Source organism: Anomaloglossus baeobatrachus, chromosome 4, assembly GCF_048569485.1.
Source record: "Anomaloglossus baeobatrachus isolate aAnoBae1 chromosome 4, aAnoBae1.hap1, whole genome shotgun sequence".
Lineage (NCBI taxonomy): Eukaryota > Metazoa > Chordata > Amphibia > Anura > Aromobatidae > Anomaloglossus > Anomaloglossus baeobatrachus.
In genome coordinates this window covers 704,701,493-704,721,212 of record NC_134356.1, presented here as the reverse complement: position 1 = coordinate 704,721,212, position 19,720 = coordinate 704,701,493, and the positions used below count along the sequence as shown (strand labels likewise).

General features: G+C 47.3%; 1 protein-coding gene across 1 annotated transcript in view; it reads left to right on the top strand.

The window, feature by feature from the left end:
- The window catches only part of DLG4 (discs large MAGUK scaffold protein 4), a 178,137-nt gene that overhangs the window by 14,807 nt on the left and 143,610 nt on the right, over positions 1 to 19,720 (top strand). The window contains exon 2 of the mRNA XM_075346764.1: positions 2,616 to 2,780. Coding sequence (XP_075202879.1) covers positions 2,616 to 2,780 — 165 coding nt within the window. The remainder of the gene's footprint in view (positions 1 to 2,615; positions 2,781 to 19,720) is intronic.

Below are 19,720 nucleotides of genomic sequence, written 5' to 3'. Positions count from 1 at the left end.
GCACGGTGGTGATTGTAGACTGTGTGGTGCACTGATCACGGTGGTGACTGTAGACTGTGTGGTGCACTGATCATGGTGGTGACTGTAGACTGGGTGGAATATAGAAATGTGGCACTCCTTCTATAGTCGCTGGTGCTTGGATAGGGTCCCACCCCAGATCAAAAAATTGAAAAAAATCCAGCACTCAAAGCATTCAACTGGAATTGTTTTATATTTTATTCATTGTTCTGTGTAATTATTAAAGACGTTTCGGTCATCCGACCTTCATCAGTTTAGACTACAATAAAAAGATACATGAAAATTTTTTTAGTGTACAGAAATAATGGCATTATACAATCATGGTAACAAAAAAGGACAGAAATATTCACCACATTATAATGCATGAACCATAAACTATGATATACAAAAAATGTCAACAAAAAGACAAAAATGAAGAATCTGTCAGTTGAGCCGCTTCACTAGCAGATATACTGTCCACCTAAAGATATAATTGAAATACAGATAAAATGTAACATAATAGAACCATTATACAACAAAAGGGGAACCAAACAGGAAACCCAAAAATTTATCCAAAAAATGTATATCTTGCTAATATAGAAGGACAAAAAGCCTAAGCACCAGCACTGAGACACTATTCTAATCTAATAAAACAGACAATACACAGAAATGCCATGTAATGAACACTCACCAGAAAGGGCTCTGTAGAAATATATGGAAAAGCTGGACCAGAGGAAAAAGCTGCCCGTCCGGGTCTGCAGTCAATGTAATCTGACAGTCCAATGTCCAGATTTAAATAGACCGCTCAATTAGCTCATTAACAAGTTACAGAGCGTCACTTCCGGTCCGAAAACCGGAAGTGACGTCACGGAGCGTCACTTCCGGTCCGAAAACCGGAAGTGACGTCACCGGTTGGCAAAGTGTAAATCCTGATGGTTGGCAACTGTAGACATACTCAGACAGCCACTCCTCACCGCAGGACGTCACTTCCGGTCCGCAAACCGGAAGTGACGATCCTGGTTGGCAAAATATAAACCAGATGGTTGGCAATTTAAAGACAAATTACCTAAAAGATCAAATAAAAGAAAAAATAGAAGAAATAAGATAAGAGGATTAAGGGAATGGTGTATTTATTCAGAATCAATTTAATAATTTTTTAATTTTTTATCAACTATAATCAACCCTAGTAAAAAAAGGAAAAAAAGAAAAGAAGAAAAGAGAAAAAAGAAAAACTATGAGGAATATACATAAGGAAATGGAGGGGGGGGGAAAGGGGGGAAGGGAAGGGAAAGGAAGTGGGCATTGGGAAGGGAAGGGGGGGGGGAAGGGGAAAGGGAAAGGAGAGACTATGGAAAAAAGGGATCAAGGGAAAATTAGTAATGCGTAGAAAAAACTAAAACTAGGGAAAAAACAGAAAAAAGGATTATGTTAAGAAAGAAACAGGAAGAAGATTATAAGACAATACCTAAAGGGACCGGTCATCATCAAATCAGTGATCAACTCCTCTAAAAAAGATAATAATAAGTAGGCATAAATGAATGAAAAGCTATAAGAAACTAGAAGTATCGAAATCACGATTAAGGCCTTTGGGCTCCAAAGTCTGAAGAGTAAAAATCCAATACGCCTCCCTTTGTTTCAATTTTTTAACCCTATCACCTCCTCTTCTATTTGGCAAGACCTGCTCCAACACCTGGAACCGTAATTGACTAACACTATGTCCCTGTTTATGAAAATGAGATGGAAGAGGTAAAGTCAATCTCTCACACCTAATGGTGGATTTATGTTGTGATATACGTTCCTTAACAGTCTGGGTGGTTTCGCCCACATAGAGTAGGCCACAAGGACACTTCACTACATATACAACATAAGATGTCTCACAGGTGAAAAAACCTCTAATTGGATAACCCCGACCACTGTAGGGATGCAAAACTCTATCACCTTTCAGCACATTACTGCATTGGGCACAATTTAAACATGGAAAAGTGCCGCGTCTCTGGGTATAAAGATGAGTTTGAACGGGTCCAGTCACACCGGCGCCCACGTCAGCTCTCACCAATTTATTACTGAGATTGGACGGTCGTCTAAAACAAGGAAGAAAAGGTGATTTAAATTCTTCCACCTCCGGGTACCCTTTACGCAAGATGTTCCAATGACTTCTGAACAATTCCAGTTGAATGCTTTGAGTGCTGGATTTTTTTCAATTATTTGTAGACTGGGTGGTACATGGATCACGGTGGTGACTGTAGACAGTGTGGTACATGGAGCACGGTGGTGACTGTAGACTGTGTGGTGCACTGATCACGGTGGTGACTGTAGACTGTGAGGGTGCACTGATCACGGTGGTGACTGTATGGAATCCAGATCATGGTGGCACCACGGTACATGGATCACGGTGGCAGTTGGATAGTACATGGATCATGGTGGCATCATGGTACATGGATCACGGTGGCAGTTGGATAGTACATGGATCACGGTGGCAGTTGGATAGTACATGGATCACGGTGGCAGTTGGATAGTACATGGATCACGGTGGCAGTTGGATAGTACATGGATCACGGTGGTGATTGTATGGTAATGCATGTTATGAGCTCATACTTATTCAGCCATCTTTTTTGCAGAAATACCGGTACCAGGACGATGATTCCCCCCCTTTGGAGCACAGCCCGGCCCACTTGGCCAACCCCATGAAGGCCCCTGAGCTCGTGCACGTGTCCGAGAAGAACTTGTCACAGATAGAGAATGTCCATGGCTACGTCTCTCATTCACATATCTCCCCTATGAAGGTAAGGGCCGCCATCATCCGGGAGCTGCCGTCAATCACAGAAGCTGCTTCCGGTCTCTGCAGGGTCTGAAGAGCACTGAAATATCTGTTGTATTATTATTATTATTATTATTATTTATTATTATAGCGCCATTTATTCCATGGCGCTTTACAAGTGAAAGGGTATACGTACAACAATCATTAACAGTACAAGACAGACTGGTATAGGAGGAGAGAGGACCCTGCCCGCGAGGGCTCACAGTCTACAGGGAATGGGTGATGGTACAATAGGTGAGGACAGAGCTGGTTGCGCAGTGGTCTACTGGACTGAGGGCTATTGCAGGTTGTAGGCTTGTTGGAAGAGATGGTATCTACAATATTGTACATTTACTTTCTGGGCCCCTTGAATATTGAGGTCATAATGTGATAAGTAGTTAGTAAGAAGGTGATCTCCTGAGCGGAGAGATGTACTGGCAGAATAGGAGCGGTCTATTAGAAGCATGGCTTCACCACAATCTGGCAGAAGAGCTGGCACTCGCTCTCCACCTGACCCGTGTTCAGCTACGACCCCCGCCTGTGAACACATTACACTGGGGAGTTAGGTCAGACAACTGTTCTTAATTTTTGGATGCGGAATCCAGAAATGAGCTCAGTTTTTCTCTCACGTCAAGGTTTTGAACTATAGGATTTTTGTCTTCTCAAAAATATGTAAACTACTGTACCTAAAAAGTGTTTGTTTTTTTTAAATAGTACAAATATGAACAAAAAATAAAATATATAAGAAATAGGCATGACAAATGTTTACCACTATCATGTTTTTTTTACAAAGGATATATATATATATATATATATATATAAGTATTTAAGGTAAGAATGTACATGTCTAGCTTTTTCTGGAGTGTGTAACTTGAGGACAATCCCGTTTTTTACAAAGGATATATATATATATAAGTATTTGAGGTAAGAATGTACATGTCTAGCTTTTTCTGCAGTGTGTAACTTGAGGACAATCCCGTTCTTTACAAAGGATATATATATATATAAGTATTTAAGGTAAGAATGTACATGTCTAGCTTTTTCTGGAGTGTGTAACTTGAGGACAATCCCGTTCTTTACAAAGGATATATATATATATATAAGTATTTGAGGTAAGAATGTACATGTCTAGCTTTTTCTGCAGTGTGTAACTTGAGGACAATCCCGTTTTTTACAAAGGATATATATATATAAGTATTTGAGGTAAGAATGTACATGTCTAGCTTTTTCTGCAGTGTGTAACTTGAGGACAATCCCGTTTTTTACAAAGGATATATATATATATATAAGTATTTGAGGTAAGAATGTACATGTCTAGCTTTTTCTGCAGTGTGTAACTTGAGGACAATCCCGTTTTTTACAAAGGATATATATATATATAAGTATTTGAGGTAAGAATGTACATGTCTAGCTTTTTCTGGAGTGTGTAACTTGAGGACAATCCCGTTTTTTACAAAGGATATATATATATATATATATATATATATAAGTATTTAAGGTAAGAATGTACATGTCTAGCTTTTTCTGGAGTGTGTAACTTGAGGACAATCCCGTTTTTTACAAAGGATATATATATATATAAGTATTTGAGGTAAGAATGTACATGTCTAGCTTTTTCTGGAGTGTGTAACTTGAGGACAATCCCGTTTTTTACAAAGGATATATATATATATAAGTATTTGAGGTAAGAATGTACATGTCTAGCTTTTTCTGCAGTGTGTAACTTGAGGACAATCCCGTTTTTTACAAAGGATATATATATATATAAGTATTTGAGGTAAGAATGTACATGTCTAGCTTTTTCTGCAGTGTGTAACTTGAGGACAATCCCGTTTTTTACAAAGGATATATATATATATATATATAAGTATTTGAGGTAAGAATGTACATGTCTAGCTTTTTCTGGAGTGTGTAACTTGAGGACAATCCCGTTCTTTACAAAGGATATATATATATATATAAGTATTTAAGGTAAGAATGTACATGTCTAGCTTTTTCTGGAGTGTGTAACTTGAGGACAATCCCGTTCTTTACAAAGGATATATATATATAAGTATTTAAGGTAAGAATGTACATGTCTAGCTTTTTCTGCAGTGTGTAACTTGAGGACACGTTTGATGCTCCGGCAATAGTCAGCCATCATATGTACATCCCATCTACCCTGGTAACGGGCTTCCATAACCTTCAGATCTTGGTGAAATCGTTCCCCTTGCTCATCGCTAACGGCACCAAGATTTTCCGGAAGGTTGGCGAGATGGCAATGCAGAAAATGTAGTTTAATACCCATGCTGCAACCAAGCGCTTTGTAGCTCTCCAATAGTTTCTGAACCATTTCTTTGTAATTACTTGCACGTGTAAGAAAGTTCTTGACGACGTCTTTGAATGATAACCAAGCATTCTGTCTCAAGATCTGACCTAGTCCCGGTGAAATGTTCATCTGTGATGAGCTGTGGAATTTGTGGACCATCAAACACACCAGCCTTGATGGACAGTCCAGGACGTGCCAACATGATGTAAAACAGTGGCCGTCAGCTGGCAATGCTTTTACAAATGGCTTCATGAGGCCTAGTTTTATGTGCAGAGGTGGGAATAGTATATTCTTCCTGACAACAAGCGGCTGATGTAGAATGTGAGGATCTCCGGGTTTAAGACCAGATCTTGGAGGCCAATTCTACTCCAGCCAATGCTTTTCTCGAGCTCTGCTGTCCCACATACAGAGAAAGCAGGGGTGCTTTGTGTACCCACGCTGCTGACCAAGAAGGAAGCAAACCATTGCTTCCACAACACAGATGATCCAATTGTGTCATATTTCAATAACTCAATAACTCTCTTTACATCTCCATGTTCTTCACGAAGAGACAGAATGCCCAATAGGGACGGCACCAGATAAATGGCCATTGTGTAGAAGGACACACTGAAGACTCCGCTTTGAGCTATCGATAAACAGTCGCCATTCATTGGGATTGTACATTGAAAGCCCTAATTCTTGTAGTAAACCAGGAATATTAGGGCAAAACACAAAACCGCTGTCACCGAAAGTGCTGCAAAATGTACTCTCTCTAGTACAAGTAAAATATATCTTTGCACCGTGTTAGCCAGTAGAGATAAAAAAATAGTTTAAAAGAACAGAGAGTCCTCAGTGGTTGATACCTTTTAATGGTAACTGAAAAGATGGTAATAATTGCAAGCTTTCGAGACTACTCAGGTCTCTTCATCAGGCATGGTATAACACAAAATCTGAAGAGTCACATATTTATACACAACAGGACTTAGAATAGTGCAGTAAAAAAAAAAAAACAACAAGTTATATGAAACAGAACTATCTCTATGGCAGGGGGCAAACTGTTGTGGGGCCATAAATACTGCTGCAGTTCAGTGTGAAAGTTTTATTGTCCTCTGATCAGGGTCTGGTCCGGGCTGTGACGCTCCCGGATGGTCAGAGGAGCACATCTCTTAACTGATGTAAAAAGACATGAATCCATGAGACACATTCATTCCTTCTCTGAATGTGTCAAAGGTCATCATAAGTTTGTACTCCCATAGTCTCCCATTTTTTTTTTTTTTTTACTGCACTATTCTAAACAGAGATAGGAGACTATGGGAGTACAAACTTATGATGACCTTTGACACATTCAGAGAAGGAATGAATGTGTCTCATGGATTCATGTCTTTTTACATCAGTTAAGAGATGTGCTCCTCTGACCATCCGAGCGTGTCACAGCCCGGACCAGACCCTTATCAGAGGACAATAAGCATCCGAGCGTGTCACAGCCCGGACCAGACCCTTATCAGAGGACAATAAGCATCCGAGCGTGTCACAGCCCGGACCAGACCCTTATCAGAGGACAATAAAACTTTCACACTGAACTGCAGCAGTATTTATGGCCCCACAACAGTTTGCCCCCTGCCATAGAGATAGTTCTGTTTCATATAACCTGTTCGTTTTTTTTTTGTTTTTTTTTACTGCACTATTCTAAGTCCTGTTGTGTATAAATACGTGACTCTTCAGATTTTGTGTTATACCATGCCTGATGAAGAGACCTGAGTAGTCTCGAAAGCTGCAATTATTACCATCTTTTCAGTTACCATTAAAAGGTATCAACCACTGAGGACTCTCTCTAGTAGGAAAGTATGATACCTTCACTCCTTGTTCAAGTCACTGTTCTCCTTCAGCCTTGATGCTGGTAATTCTGAAGCTTTTTTCGATAAGCCCAATTCACATGATAAATCATTAACTCGTGCTGATCAAATCCCTTACGAACTGAATCCTTGTGAATTTCTGCATCATTGCGGTCACTGTGCTCCTCAACATCACTGAGGACTTCTAGAGATGGCCGCTGTTCACTGGCTCTGGAATTTCAGCTGAACGAGGCATTGCTCTGATGCGGTCACTGTGCTCCTCAACATCACTGAGGACTTCTAGAGATGGAGCTGTTCACTGGCACTGGAATTTCAGCTGAAGGAGGCATTGCTCTGATGCTGTCACTGTGCTCCTCAACATCACTCAGAACCTCTAGAGATGGTCGCTGTTCACTGGCCCTGGAATTTCAGCTGAACGAGGCATTGGTCTGATGTGGTCACTGTGCTCCTCAACATCACTGAGGACTTCTAGAGATGGAGCTGTTCACTGGCACTGGAATTTCAGCTGAAGGAGGCATTGCTCTGATGCTGTCACTGTGCTCCTCAACATCACTCAGAACCTCTAGAGATGGTCGCTGTTCACTGGCCCTGGAATTTCAGCTGAACGAGGCATTGGTCGGATGCGGTCACTGTGCTCCTCAACATCACTGAGGACTTCTAGAGATGGAGCTGTTCACTGGCACTGGAATTTCAGCTGAAGGAGGCATTGCTCTGATGCTGTCACTGTGCTCCTCAACATCACTCCGAACCTCTAGAGATGGTCGCTGTTCACTGGTCCTGGAATTTCAGCTGAACGAGGCATTGGTCTGATGCGGTCACTGTACTCCTCAACATCACTCAGAACCTCTAGAGATGGTCGCTGTTCACTGGCCCTGGAATTTCAGCTGAACGAGGCATTGGTCTGATGCGGTCACTGTACTCCTCAACATCACTCAGCACTTCTAGAGATGGCCGCTGTTCACTGGCCCTGGAATTTCAGCTGAAGGAGGCATTGCTCTGATGCTGTCACTGTGCTCCTCAACATCACTCATAACCTCTAGAGATGGTCGCTGTTCACTGGTCCTGGAATTTCAGCTGAACGAGGCATTGCTCTGATGCGGTCACTGTGCTCCTCAACATCACTGAGGACTTCTAGAGATGGTCGCTGTTCACTGGCCCTGGAATTTCAGCTGAACGAGGCATTGCTCTGATGCGGTCACTGTGCTCCTCAACATCACTGAGGACTTCTAGAGATGGCCGCTGTTCACTGGCACTGGAATTTCAGCTGAATGAGGCATTGCTCTGATGCGGTCACTGTGCTCCTCCACATCACTGAGAACGTCTAGAGATGGAGCTGTTCACTGGCACTGGAATTTCAGCTGAATGAGGCATTGCTCTGATGCGGTCACTGTGCTCCTCCACATCACTGAGAACTTCTAGAGATGGAGCTGTTCACTGGCCCTGGAATTTCAGCTGAACGAGGCATTGCTCTGATGCGGTCACTGTGCTCCTCCACATCACTGAGGACTTCTAGAGATGGAGCTGTTCACTGGCCCTGGAATTTCAGCTGAACGAGGCATTGCTCTGATGCGGTCACTGTGCTCCTCAACATCACTGAGGACTTCTAGAGATGGCCGCTGTTCACTGGCACTGGAATTTCAGCTGAATGAGGCATTGCTCTGATGCGGTCACTGTGCTCCTCCACATCACTGAGAACGTCTAGAGATGGAGCTGTTCACTGGCACTGGAATTTCAGCTGAATGAGGCATTGCTCTGATGCGGTCACTGTGCTCCTCCACATCACTGAGAACTTCTAGAGATGGAGCTGTTCACTGGCACTGGAATTTCAGCTGAACGAGGCATTGCTCTGATGCGGTCACTGTGCTCCTCCACATCACTGAGGACTTCTAGAGATGGAGCTGTTCACTGGCCCTGGAATTTCAGCTGAACGAGGCATTGCTCTGATGCGGTCACTGTGCTCCTCAACATCACTGAGGACTTCTAGAGATGGCCGCTGTTCACTGGCACTGGAATTTCAGCTGAATGAGGCATTGCTCTGATGCGGTCACTGTGCTCCTCCACATCACTGAGGACTTCTAGAGATGGCCGCTGTTCACTGGCCCTGGAATTTCAGCTGAACGAGGCATTGCTCTGATGCGGTCACTGTGCTCCTCAACATCACTGAGAACGTCTAGAGATGGAGCTGTTCACTGGCCCTGGAATTTCAGCTGAACGAGGCATTGGTCTGATGCGGTCACTGTGCTCCTCCACATCACTGAGGACTTCTAGAGATGGAGCTGTTCACTGGCACTGGAATTTCAGCTGAATGAGGCATTGCTCTGATGCGGTCACTGTGCTCCTCCACATCACTGAGAACGTCTAGAGATGGAGCTGTTCACTGGCACTGGAATTTCAGCTGAATGAGGCATTGCTCTGATGCGGTCACTGTGCTCCTCCACATCACTGAGAACGTCTAGAGATGGTCGCTGTTCACTGGCCCTGGAATTTCACCTGAACGAGGCATTGCTCTGATGCGGTCACTGTGCTCCTCCACATCACTGAGAACGTCTAGAGATGGAGCTGTTCACTGGCACTGGAATTTCACCTGAACGAAGCATTGCTCTGATGCGGTCACTGTGCTCCTCCACATCACTGAGGACTTCTAGAGATGGAGCTGTTCACTGGCCCTGGAATTTCAGCTGAACGAGGCATTGCTCTGATGCGGTCACTGTGCTCCTCCACATCACTGAGAACGTCTAGAGATGGAGCTGTTCACTGGCCCTGGAATTTCAGCTGAATGAGGCATTGCTCTGATGCGGTCACTGTGCTCCTCCACATCACTGAGGACTTCTAGAGATGGCCGCTGTTCACTGGCCCTGGAATTTCAGCTGAACGAGGCATTGCTCTGATGCGGTCACTGTGCTCCTCAACATCACTGAGGACTTCTAGAGATGGCCGCTGTTCACTGGCACTGGAATTTCAGCTGAATGAGGCATTGCTCTGATGCGGTCACTGTGCTCCTCCACATCACTGAGAACGTCTAGAGATGGAGCTGTTCACTGGCACTGGAATTTCAGCTGAATGAGGCATTGCTCTGATGCGGTCACTGTGCTCCTCCACATCACTGAGAACTTCTAGAGATGGAGCTGTTCACTGGCCCTGGAATTTCAGCTGAACGAGGCATTGCTCTGATGCGGTCACTGTGCTCCTCCACATCACTGAGGACTTCTAGAGATGGAGCTGTTCACTGGCCCTGGAATTTCAGCTGAACGAGGCATTGCTCTGATGCGGTCACTGTGCTCCTCAACATCACTGAGGACTTCTAGAGATGGCCGCTGTTCACTGGCACTGGAATTTCAGCTGAATGAGGCATTGCTCTGATGCGGTCACTGTGCTCCTCCACATCACTGAGAACGTCTAGAGATGGAGCTGTTCACTGGCACTGGAATTTCAGCTGAATGAGGCATTGCTCTGATGCGGTCACTGTGCTCCTCCACATCACTGAGAACTTCTAGAGATGGAGCTGTTCACTGGCACTGGAATTTCAGCTGAACGAGGCATTGCTCTGATGCGGTCACTGTGCTCCTCCACATCACTGAGGACTTCTAGAGATGGAGCTGTTCACTGGCCCTGGAATTTCAGCTGAACGAGGCATTGCTCTGATGCGGTCACTGTGCTCCTCAACATCACTGAGGACTTCTAGAGATGGCCGCTGTTCACTGGCACTGGAATTTCAGCTGAATGAGGCATTGCTCTGATGCGGTCACTGTGCTCCTCCACATCACTGAGGACTTCTAGAGATGGCCGCTGTTCACTGGCCCTGGAATTTCAGCTGAACGAGGCATTGCTCTGATGCGGTCACTGTGCTCCTCAACATCACTGAGAACGTCTAGAGATGGAGCTGTTCACTGGCCCTGGAATTTCAGCTGAACGAGGCATTGGTCTGATGCGGTCACTGTGCTCCTCCACATCACTGAGGACTTCTAGAGATGGAGCTGTTCACTGGCACTGGAATTTCAGCTGAATGAGGCATTGCTCTGATGCGGTCACTGTGCTCCTCCACATCACTGAGAACGTCTAGAGATGGAGCTGTTCACTGGCACTGGAATTTCAGCTGAATGAGGCATTGCTCTGATGCGGTCACTGTGCTCCTCCACATCACTGAGAACGTCTAGAGATGGTCGCTGTTCACTGGCCCTGGAATTTCACCTGAACGAGGCATTGCTCTGATGCGGTCACTGTGCTCCTCCACATCACTGAGAACGTCTAGAGATGGAGCTGTTCACTGGCACTGGAATTTCACCTGAACGAAGCATTGCTCTGATGCGGTCACTGTGCTCCTCCACATCACTGAGGACTTCTAGAGATGGAGCTGTTCACTGGCCCTGGAATTTCAGCTGAACGAGGCATTGCTCTGATGCGGTCACTGTGCTCCTCCACATCACTGAGAACGTCTAGAGATGGAGCTGTTCACTGGCCCTGGAATTTCAGCTGAATGAGGCATTGCTCTGATGCGGTCACTGTGCTCCTCCACATCACTGAGGACTTCTAGAGATGGCCGCTGTTCACTGGCCCTGGAATTTCAGCTGAACGAGGCATTGCTCTGATGCGGTCACTGTGCTCCTCAACATCACTGAGGACTTCTAGAGATGGCCGCTGTTCACTGGCACTGGAATTTCAGCTGAATGAGGCATTGCTCTGATGCGGTCACTGTGCTCCTCCACATCACTGAGAACGTCTAGAGATGGAGCTGTTCACTGGCCCTGGAATTTCAGCTGAACGAGGCATTGGTCTGATGCGGTCACTGTGCTCCTCAACATCACTGAGGACTTCTAGAGATGGAGCTGTTCACTGGCCCTGGAATTTCACCTGAACGAGGCATTGCTCTGATGCGGTCACTGTGCTCCTCCACATCACTGAGAACGTCTAGAGATGGAGCTGTTCACTGGCACTGGAATTTCACCTGAACGAGGCATTGCTCTGATGCGGTCACTGTGCTCCTCAACATCACTGAGGACTTCTAGAGATGGAGCTGTTCACTGGCCCTGGAATTTCAGCTGAACGAGGCATTGCTCTGATGCGGTCACTGTGCTCCTCCACATCACTGAGGACTTCTAGAGATGGAGCTGTTCACTGGCCCTGGAATTTCAGCTGAATGAGGCATTGCTCTGATGCAGTCACTGTGCTCCTCCACATCACTGAGGACTTCTAGAGATGGAGCTGTTCACTGGCACTGGAATTTCAGCTGAACGAGGCATTGGTCTGATGCGGTCACTGTGCTCCTCCACATCACTGAGGACTTCTAGAGATGGAGCTGTTCACTGGCCCTGGAATTTCAGCTGAACGAGGCATTGCTCTGATGCAGTCACTGTGCTCCTCCACATCACTGAGGACTTCTAGAGATGGAGCTGTTCACTGGCACTGGAATTTCAGCTGAACGAGGCATTGGTCTGATGCGGTCACTGTGCTCCTCCACATCACTGAGGACTTCTAGAGATGGAGCTGTTCACTGGCCCTGGAATTTCAGCTGAATGAGGCATTGCTCTGATGCAGTCACTGTGCTCCTCCACATCACTGAGGACTTCTAGAGATGGAGCTGTTCACTGGCACTGGAATTTCAGCTGAACGAGGCATTGGTCTGATGCGGTCACTGTGCTCCTCCACATCACTGAGAACGTCTAGAGATGGAGCTGTTCACTGGCACTGGAATTTCAGCTGAACGAGGCATTGCTCTGATGCGGTCACTGTGCTCCTCAACATCACTGAGAACGTCTAGAGATGGTGCTGTTCACTGGCACTGGAATTTCAGCTGAACGAGGCATTGGTCTGATGCGGTCACTGTGCTCCTCAACATCACTGAGGACTTCTAGAGATGGAGCTGTTCACTGGCTCTGGAATTTCAGCTGAACGAGGCATTGCTCTGATGCGGTCACTGTGCTCCTCAACATCACTGAGAACGTCTAGAGATGGATCTGTTCACTGGCACTGGAATTTCAGCTGAACGAGGCATTGCTCTGATGCGGTCACTGTGCTCCTCAACATCACTGAGAACGTCTAGAGATGGTGCTGTTCACTGGCACTGGAATTTCAGCTGAACGAGGCATTGGTCTGATGCGGTCACTGTGCTCCTCAACATCACTGAGGACTTCTAGAGATGGAGCTGTTCACTGGCCCTGGAATTTCAGCTGAACGAGGCATTGCTCTGATGCGGTCACTGTGCTCCTCAACATCACTCAGCACTTCTAGAGATTGGCCGCTGGTCACTGGCTCTGGAATTTCAGCTGAACGAGGCCTGGTCTGATGCTGACGGGAGATTGGGAGATTCTATTTTACTTTGAATTTTCCTGTGAAATCCTGATGTTGTCACTAAACAGAAGTAACCGTCTGTGGAATGACTTTTTTGCTCTCTCCACACCATGGGGACACCAAATGCCAACTTTTCACGCGTTCCTTTGGTGCACATCCGTAACCTCTCGACACGCTGCTTGCCACTATGTGAGGGGACCACGGCTTATCTTCATCACTGAGTTTTACTTTAAAATATGCAAAATATGCTTGTGTGACAAATGCACTGATGATTGCCCTTTAAACTGGTGAAAACACCACAAATATAGCGGAAGGAGTCAGGGTTGTTTAGGCATTTACAACGAGAGGAGGAAGGAGCAGACATGATCCGAAACCAAGGAAATATGTACATAAGTAATAAAACACTGAGATGGAAACTTACAAGCTGTGAAAACTAAGCAAAAAATCATAAAAGATCTATAAATTACAACTAAGCGCCCAATGTAAAGAGAAAAGCGATCACAAATCCTTTTTATGCCTACTATGATACATTTTGTGTAAAGATATTGATAATTGAGGTATTGGGAGCTGCACTCGCCTCTCACCACGGTCTCAGTGTGACTACGCTTACAAGTGGCCACGTAGCTCTATATGAGGTATTGGGAGCTGCACTCGCCTCTCACCACGGCCTCAGCTGTGACTACGCTTACAAGTGGCCACGTAGCTCTATATGAGGTATTGGGAGCTGCACTCACCTCTCACCACGGCCTCAGCTGTGACTACTCTTACAAGTGGCCACGTAGCTCTATATGAGGTATTGGGAGCTGCACTCGCCTCTCACCACTGTCTCAGCTGTGACTACTCTTACAAGTGGCCACGTAGCTCTATATGAGGTATTGGGAGCTGCACTCGCCTCTCACCACGGTCTCAGCTGTGACTACTCTTACAAGTGGCCACGTAGCTCTATATGAGGTATTGGGAGCTGCACTCACCTCTCACCACGGTCTCAGCTGTGACTATTACAAGTGGCCACGTAGCTCTATATGAGGTATTGGGAGCTGCACTCGCCTCTCACCACTGTCTCAGCTGTGACTACTCTTACAAGTTGCCACGTAGCTCTATATGAGGTATTGGGAGCTGCACTCGCCTCTCACCACGGCCTCAGCTGTGACTACTCTTACAAGTGGCCATGTACCTCTATATGAGTCGCATTGTCCTCAGATAAGTCTTATTACACGAATCCGTGCAATTCTGCTTCTATGGCAGGAAGCGGAGGAGGAAAAACTTGACCTGATAGAAAAACACTGACTACATTTTTGGAATCAGCAATTTTACTATAAATCAGCTCAAAAACCTAACTCAACAGAGACATTGTTTTTCAAATTGTTCCCCAGTGTAATTGAACAGGTACATCTTCTGGAAAGCAGATCCCCAGCCTGGGCCTCGTATATTCCAGAGCTGGGGCGACTGTATCCCCTCCAGAGGGAACCGCTCCTTGTCTTCAAAGATTTACACCGAGACTTTATGGAGCTAAAGCCCAGTTATGAATTTGTTTTTTTGTGACAGGTGTGGGTCCTACAGTGCGATGCCACTGGCTCAATGACAAATGATGACAAATGACAAATTCGATGCCACTGGCTCAATCCTTAATGACCCAAAAACTGCTCGACCCAAAACCGCCCGTACAGAAAATAATGAGCAACTTGTGGCTGACACATTCGTTCAGAGTCCAAGAAAGTCCCCAGAAGAGTCTCTTTAGAATTGGGAATTTCAGGAGCTTCTACCATGAATCCTGAAGTCTATTGGGTGGAAGCTTCTCCTCCACGTGTAATTCATGGGTTATTGGAGGAGGATCCGGACCGGCGGCTGCAATGTATTGGGTGGAAGCTTCTCCTCCACGTGTAATTCATGGGTTATTGGAGGAGGATCTGGACCGGCGGCTGCAATGTATTGGGTGGAAGCTTCTCCTCCACGTGTAATTCATGGGTTATTGGAGGAGGATCTGGACCGGCGGCTGCAATGTATTGGGTGGAAGCGTCTCCTCCACGTGTAATTCATGGGTTATTGGAGGAGGATCTGGACCGGCGGCTGCAATGTATTGGGTGGAAGCTTCTCCTCCACGTGTAATTCATGGGTTATTGGAGGAGGATCTGGACCGGCGGCTGCAATGTATTGGGTGGAAGCGTCTCCTCCACGTGTAATTCATGGGTTATTGGAGGAGGATCTGGACCGGCGGCTGCAATGTATTGGGTGGAAGCGTCTCCTCCACGTGTAATTCATGGGTTATTGGAGGAGGATCTGGACCGGCGGCTGCAATGTATTGGGTGGAAGCTTCTCCTCCACGTGTAATTCATGGGTTATTGGAGGAGGATCTGGACCGGCGGCTGCAATGTATTGGGTGGAAGCTTCTCCTCCACGTGTAATTCATGGGTTATTGGAGGAGGATCCGGACCGGCGGCTGCAATGTATTGGGTGGAAGCTTCTCCTCCACACCTAATTCATGGGTTATTGGAGGAGGATCCAGACCGGCGGCTGCAATGTATTGGGTGGAAGCTTCTCCTCCACGTGTAATTCATGGGTTATTGGAGGAGGATCCGGACCGGCGGCTGCAATGTATTGGGTGGAAGCTTCTCCTCCACGTGTAATTCATGGGTTATTGGAGGAGGATCTGGACCGGCGGCTGCAGTGTATTGGGTGGAAGCTTCTCCTCCACGTGTAATTCATGGGTTATTGGAGGAGGATCTGGACCGACGGCTGCAATGTATTGGGTGGAAGTTTCTCCTCCACGTGTAATTCATGGGTTATTGGAGGAGGATCTGGACTGGCGGCTGCAATGTATTGGGTGGAAGCTTCTCCTCCACGTGTAATTCATGGGTTATTGGAGGAGGATCCGGTCCGGCGGCTGCAGTGTATTGGGTGGAAGCTTCTCCACGTGTTATTAATGGGTTATTGGAGGAGGATCCGGACCGGCGGCTGCAATGTATTGGGTGGAAGCTTCTCCTCCACGTGTAATTCATGGGTTATTGGAGGAGGATCCGGAACGGCGGCTGCAATGTATTGGGTGGAAGCTTCTCCTCCACGTGTAATTCATGGGTTATTGGAGGATCTGGACCGGCGGCTGCAATGTATTGGGTGGAAGCTTCTCCTCCACGTGTAATTCATGGGTTATTGGAGGATCTGGACCGGCGGCTGCATTGTATTGGGTGGAAGCTTCTCCTCCACGTGTAATTCATGGGTTATTGGAGGAGGATCTGGACCGGTGGCTGCAATGTATTGGGTGGAAGCTTCTCCTCCGCGTGTAATTCATGGGTTATTGGAGGAGGATCCGGACCGGCGGCTGCAATGTATTGGGTGGATGCTTCTCCTCCGCGTGTAATTCATGGGTTATTGGAGGAGGATCCGGAACGGCGGCTGCAATGTATTGGGTGGAAGCTTCTCCTCCACACCTAATTCATGGGTTATTGGAGGAGGATCCAGACCGGCGGCTGCAATGTATTGGGTGGAAGCTTCTCCTCCACGTGTAATTCATGGGTTATTGGAGGAGGATCTGGACCGGCGGCTGCAGTGTATTGGGTGGAAGCTTCTCCTCCGCGTGTAATTCATGGGTTATTGGAGGAGGATCCGGACCGGCGGCTGCAATGTATTGGGTGGAAGCTTCTCCTCCGCGTGTAATTCATGGGTTATTGGAGGAGGATCTGGACCGGCGGCTGCAATGTATTGGGTGGAAGCTTCTCCTCCGCGTGTAATTCATGGGTTATTGGAGGAGGATCTGGACCGGCGGCTGCAATGTATTGGCTGGAAGCTTCTCCTCCACGTGTAATTCATGGGTTATTGGAGGAGGATCTGGACCGGCGGCTGCAATGTATTGGGTGGAAGCTTCTCCTCCGCGTGTAATTCATGGGTTATTGGAGGAGGATCTGGACCGGCGGCTGCAATGTATTGGGTGGAAGCTTCTCCTCCACGTGTAATTCATGGGTTATTGGAGGAGGATCTGGACCGGCGGCTGCAGTGTATTGGGTGGAAGCTTCTCCTCCACGTGTAATTCATGGGTTATTGGAGGAGGATCTGGACCGGCGGCTGCAATGTATTGGGTGGAAGCTTCTCCTCCACGTGTAATTCATGGGTTATTGGAGGAGGATCTGGACCGGCGGCTGCAATGTATTGGCTGGAAGCTTCTCCTCCACGTGTAATTCATGGGTTATTGGAGGAGGATCTGGACCGGCGGCTGCAATGTATTGGGTGGAAGCTTCTCCTCCACGTGTAATTCATGGGTTATTGGAGGAGGATCTGGACCGGCGGCTGCAGTGTATTGGGTGGAAGCTTCTCCTCCACGTGTAATTCATGGGTTATTGGAGGAGGATCCGGACCGGCGGCTGCAATGTATTGGGTGGAAGCTTCTCCTCCACGTGTAATTCATGGGTTATTGGAGGAGGATCTGGACCGGCGGCTGCAATGTATTGGCTGGAAGCTTCTCCTCCACGTGTAATTCATGGGTTATTGGAGGAGGATCTGGACCGGCGGCTGCAGTCACTGAGATTGTGCTTCCAGTGATTTTGGGTAACGTTCTGTGGAGCGATGAAGCTGTCACATTATCGGCCATATTACCAGACATCATTGTATTTACTGCTATGATGAGAACATGCATGTAACATTAGAGCAACAACCGCGTGAGCCCGGTGACAATGTTTGGGGGTTATTTCACGTTTTGGTGTTTTTAGGACCAATATTTTTTGATGGAACAGTCACAGGAGAAAAGTATCTCGAAAGGCTAATGAATCAAGTTGTTCCCCAGATACAGCAACAGCCAAATTCACATGACCTTTATTTCCAAAAAGACATACCCCTCCATATTATTCAAGAGTAGTCCGTGAGTATCTTGAGGAAACATTTCCTAATAAATGGATTGGCCGACGAGGCCCACCCCGGCTGTCCCCTGACATTTGGCAGTGGTGGGATATATGTGTGATCTCCTCGGCTGTCCCCTGACATTTGGCAGTGGTGGGATATATGTGATCTCCCCGGCTGTCCCCTGACATTTGGCAGTGGTGGGATATATGTGTGATCTCCTCGGCTGTCCCCTGACATTTGGCAGCGGTGGGGTACATGTGTGATCTCCCCGGCTGTCCCCTGACATCTGGTGGCAGTGGTGGGATATCTGTGTGATCTCCTCGGCTGTCCCCTGACATTTGGTGGCAGTGGTGGGATATCTGTGTGATCTCCCCGGCTGTCCCCTGACATTTGGCAGTGGTGGGATATATGTGTGATCTCCCCGGCTGTCCCCTGACATTTGGCAGTGGTGGGATATATGTGTGATCTCCTCGGCTGTCCCCTGACATTTGGCAGCGGTGGGATACATGTGTGATCTCCCCGGCTGTCCCCTGACATCTGGTGGCAGTGGTGGGATATATGTGTGATCTCCTCGGCTGTCCCCTGACATTTGGCAGCGGTGGGGTACATGTGTGATCTCCCCGGCTGTCCCCTGACATCTGGTGGCAGTGGTGGGATATATGTGTGATCTCCTCGGCTGTCCCCTGACATCTGGTTGCAGTGGTGGGATATCTGTGTGATCTCCTCGGCTGTCCCCTGACATCTGGTGGCAGTGGTGGGGTATATGTGTGATCTCCTCGGCTGTCCTCTGACATCAGGTGGCAGTGGTGGGATAGCTGTGTGATCTCCCCGGCTGTCCCCTGACATTTGGTGGCAGTGGTGGGATATCTGTGTGATCTCCCCGGCTGTCCCCTGACATCTGGTGGCAGTGGTGGGATATCTGTGTGATCTCCTCGGCTGTCCCCTGACATCTGGTGGCAGTGGTGGGATATCTGTGTGATCTCCTCGGCTGTCCCCTGACATCTGGTGGCAGTGGTGGGATATCTGTGTGATCTCCTCGGCTGTCCCCTGACATTTGGTGGCAGCGGTGGGATATCTGTGTGATCTCCTCGGCTGTCCCCTGACATTTGGCAGTGGTGGGATATCTGTGTGATAGGGCGGCACGGTGGCTCAGTGGTTAGCACTGCAGCCTTGCAGCGCTGGGGTCCTGGGTTCAAATCCCACCAAGGACACCATCTGCAAGGAGTTTGTATGTTCTCCCCGTGTTTGCGTGGGTTTCCTCCGGGTACTCCGGTTTCCTCCCACACTCCAAAGACATACAGATAGGGACTCTAGATTGTGAGCCCCAATGGGGACAGTGTTGCAAATGTATGTAAAGCGCTGTGGAATTAATAGCGCTATATAAATGAATAAAATTATTATTATTATTATTATCTCCTCGGCTGTCCCCTGACATCTGGTGGCAGTGGTGGGGTATCTGTGTGATCTCCTCGGCTGTCCCCTGACATCTGGTGGCAGTGGTGGGGTATCTGTGTGATCTCCCCGGCTGTCCCCTGACATCTGGTGGCAGTGGTGGGGTATCTGTGTGATCTCCCCGGCTGTCCCCTGACATTTGGTGGCAGTAGTGGGATATCTGTGTGATCTCCCCGGCTGTCTCCTGACATCTGGTGGCAGTGGTGGGATATCTGTGTGATC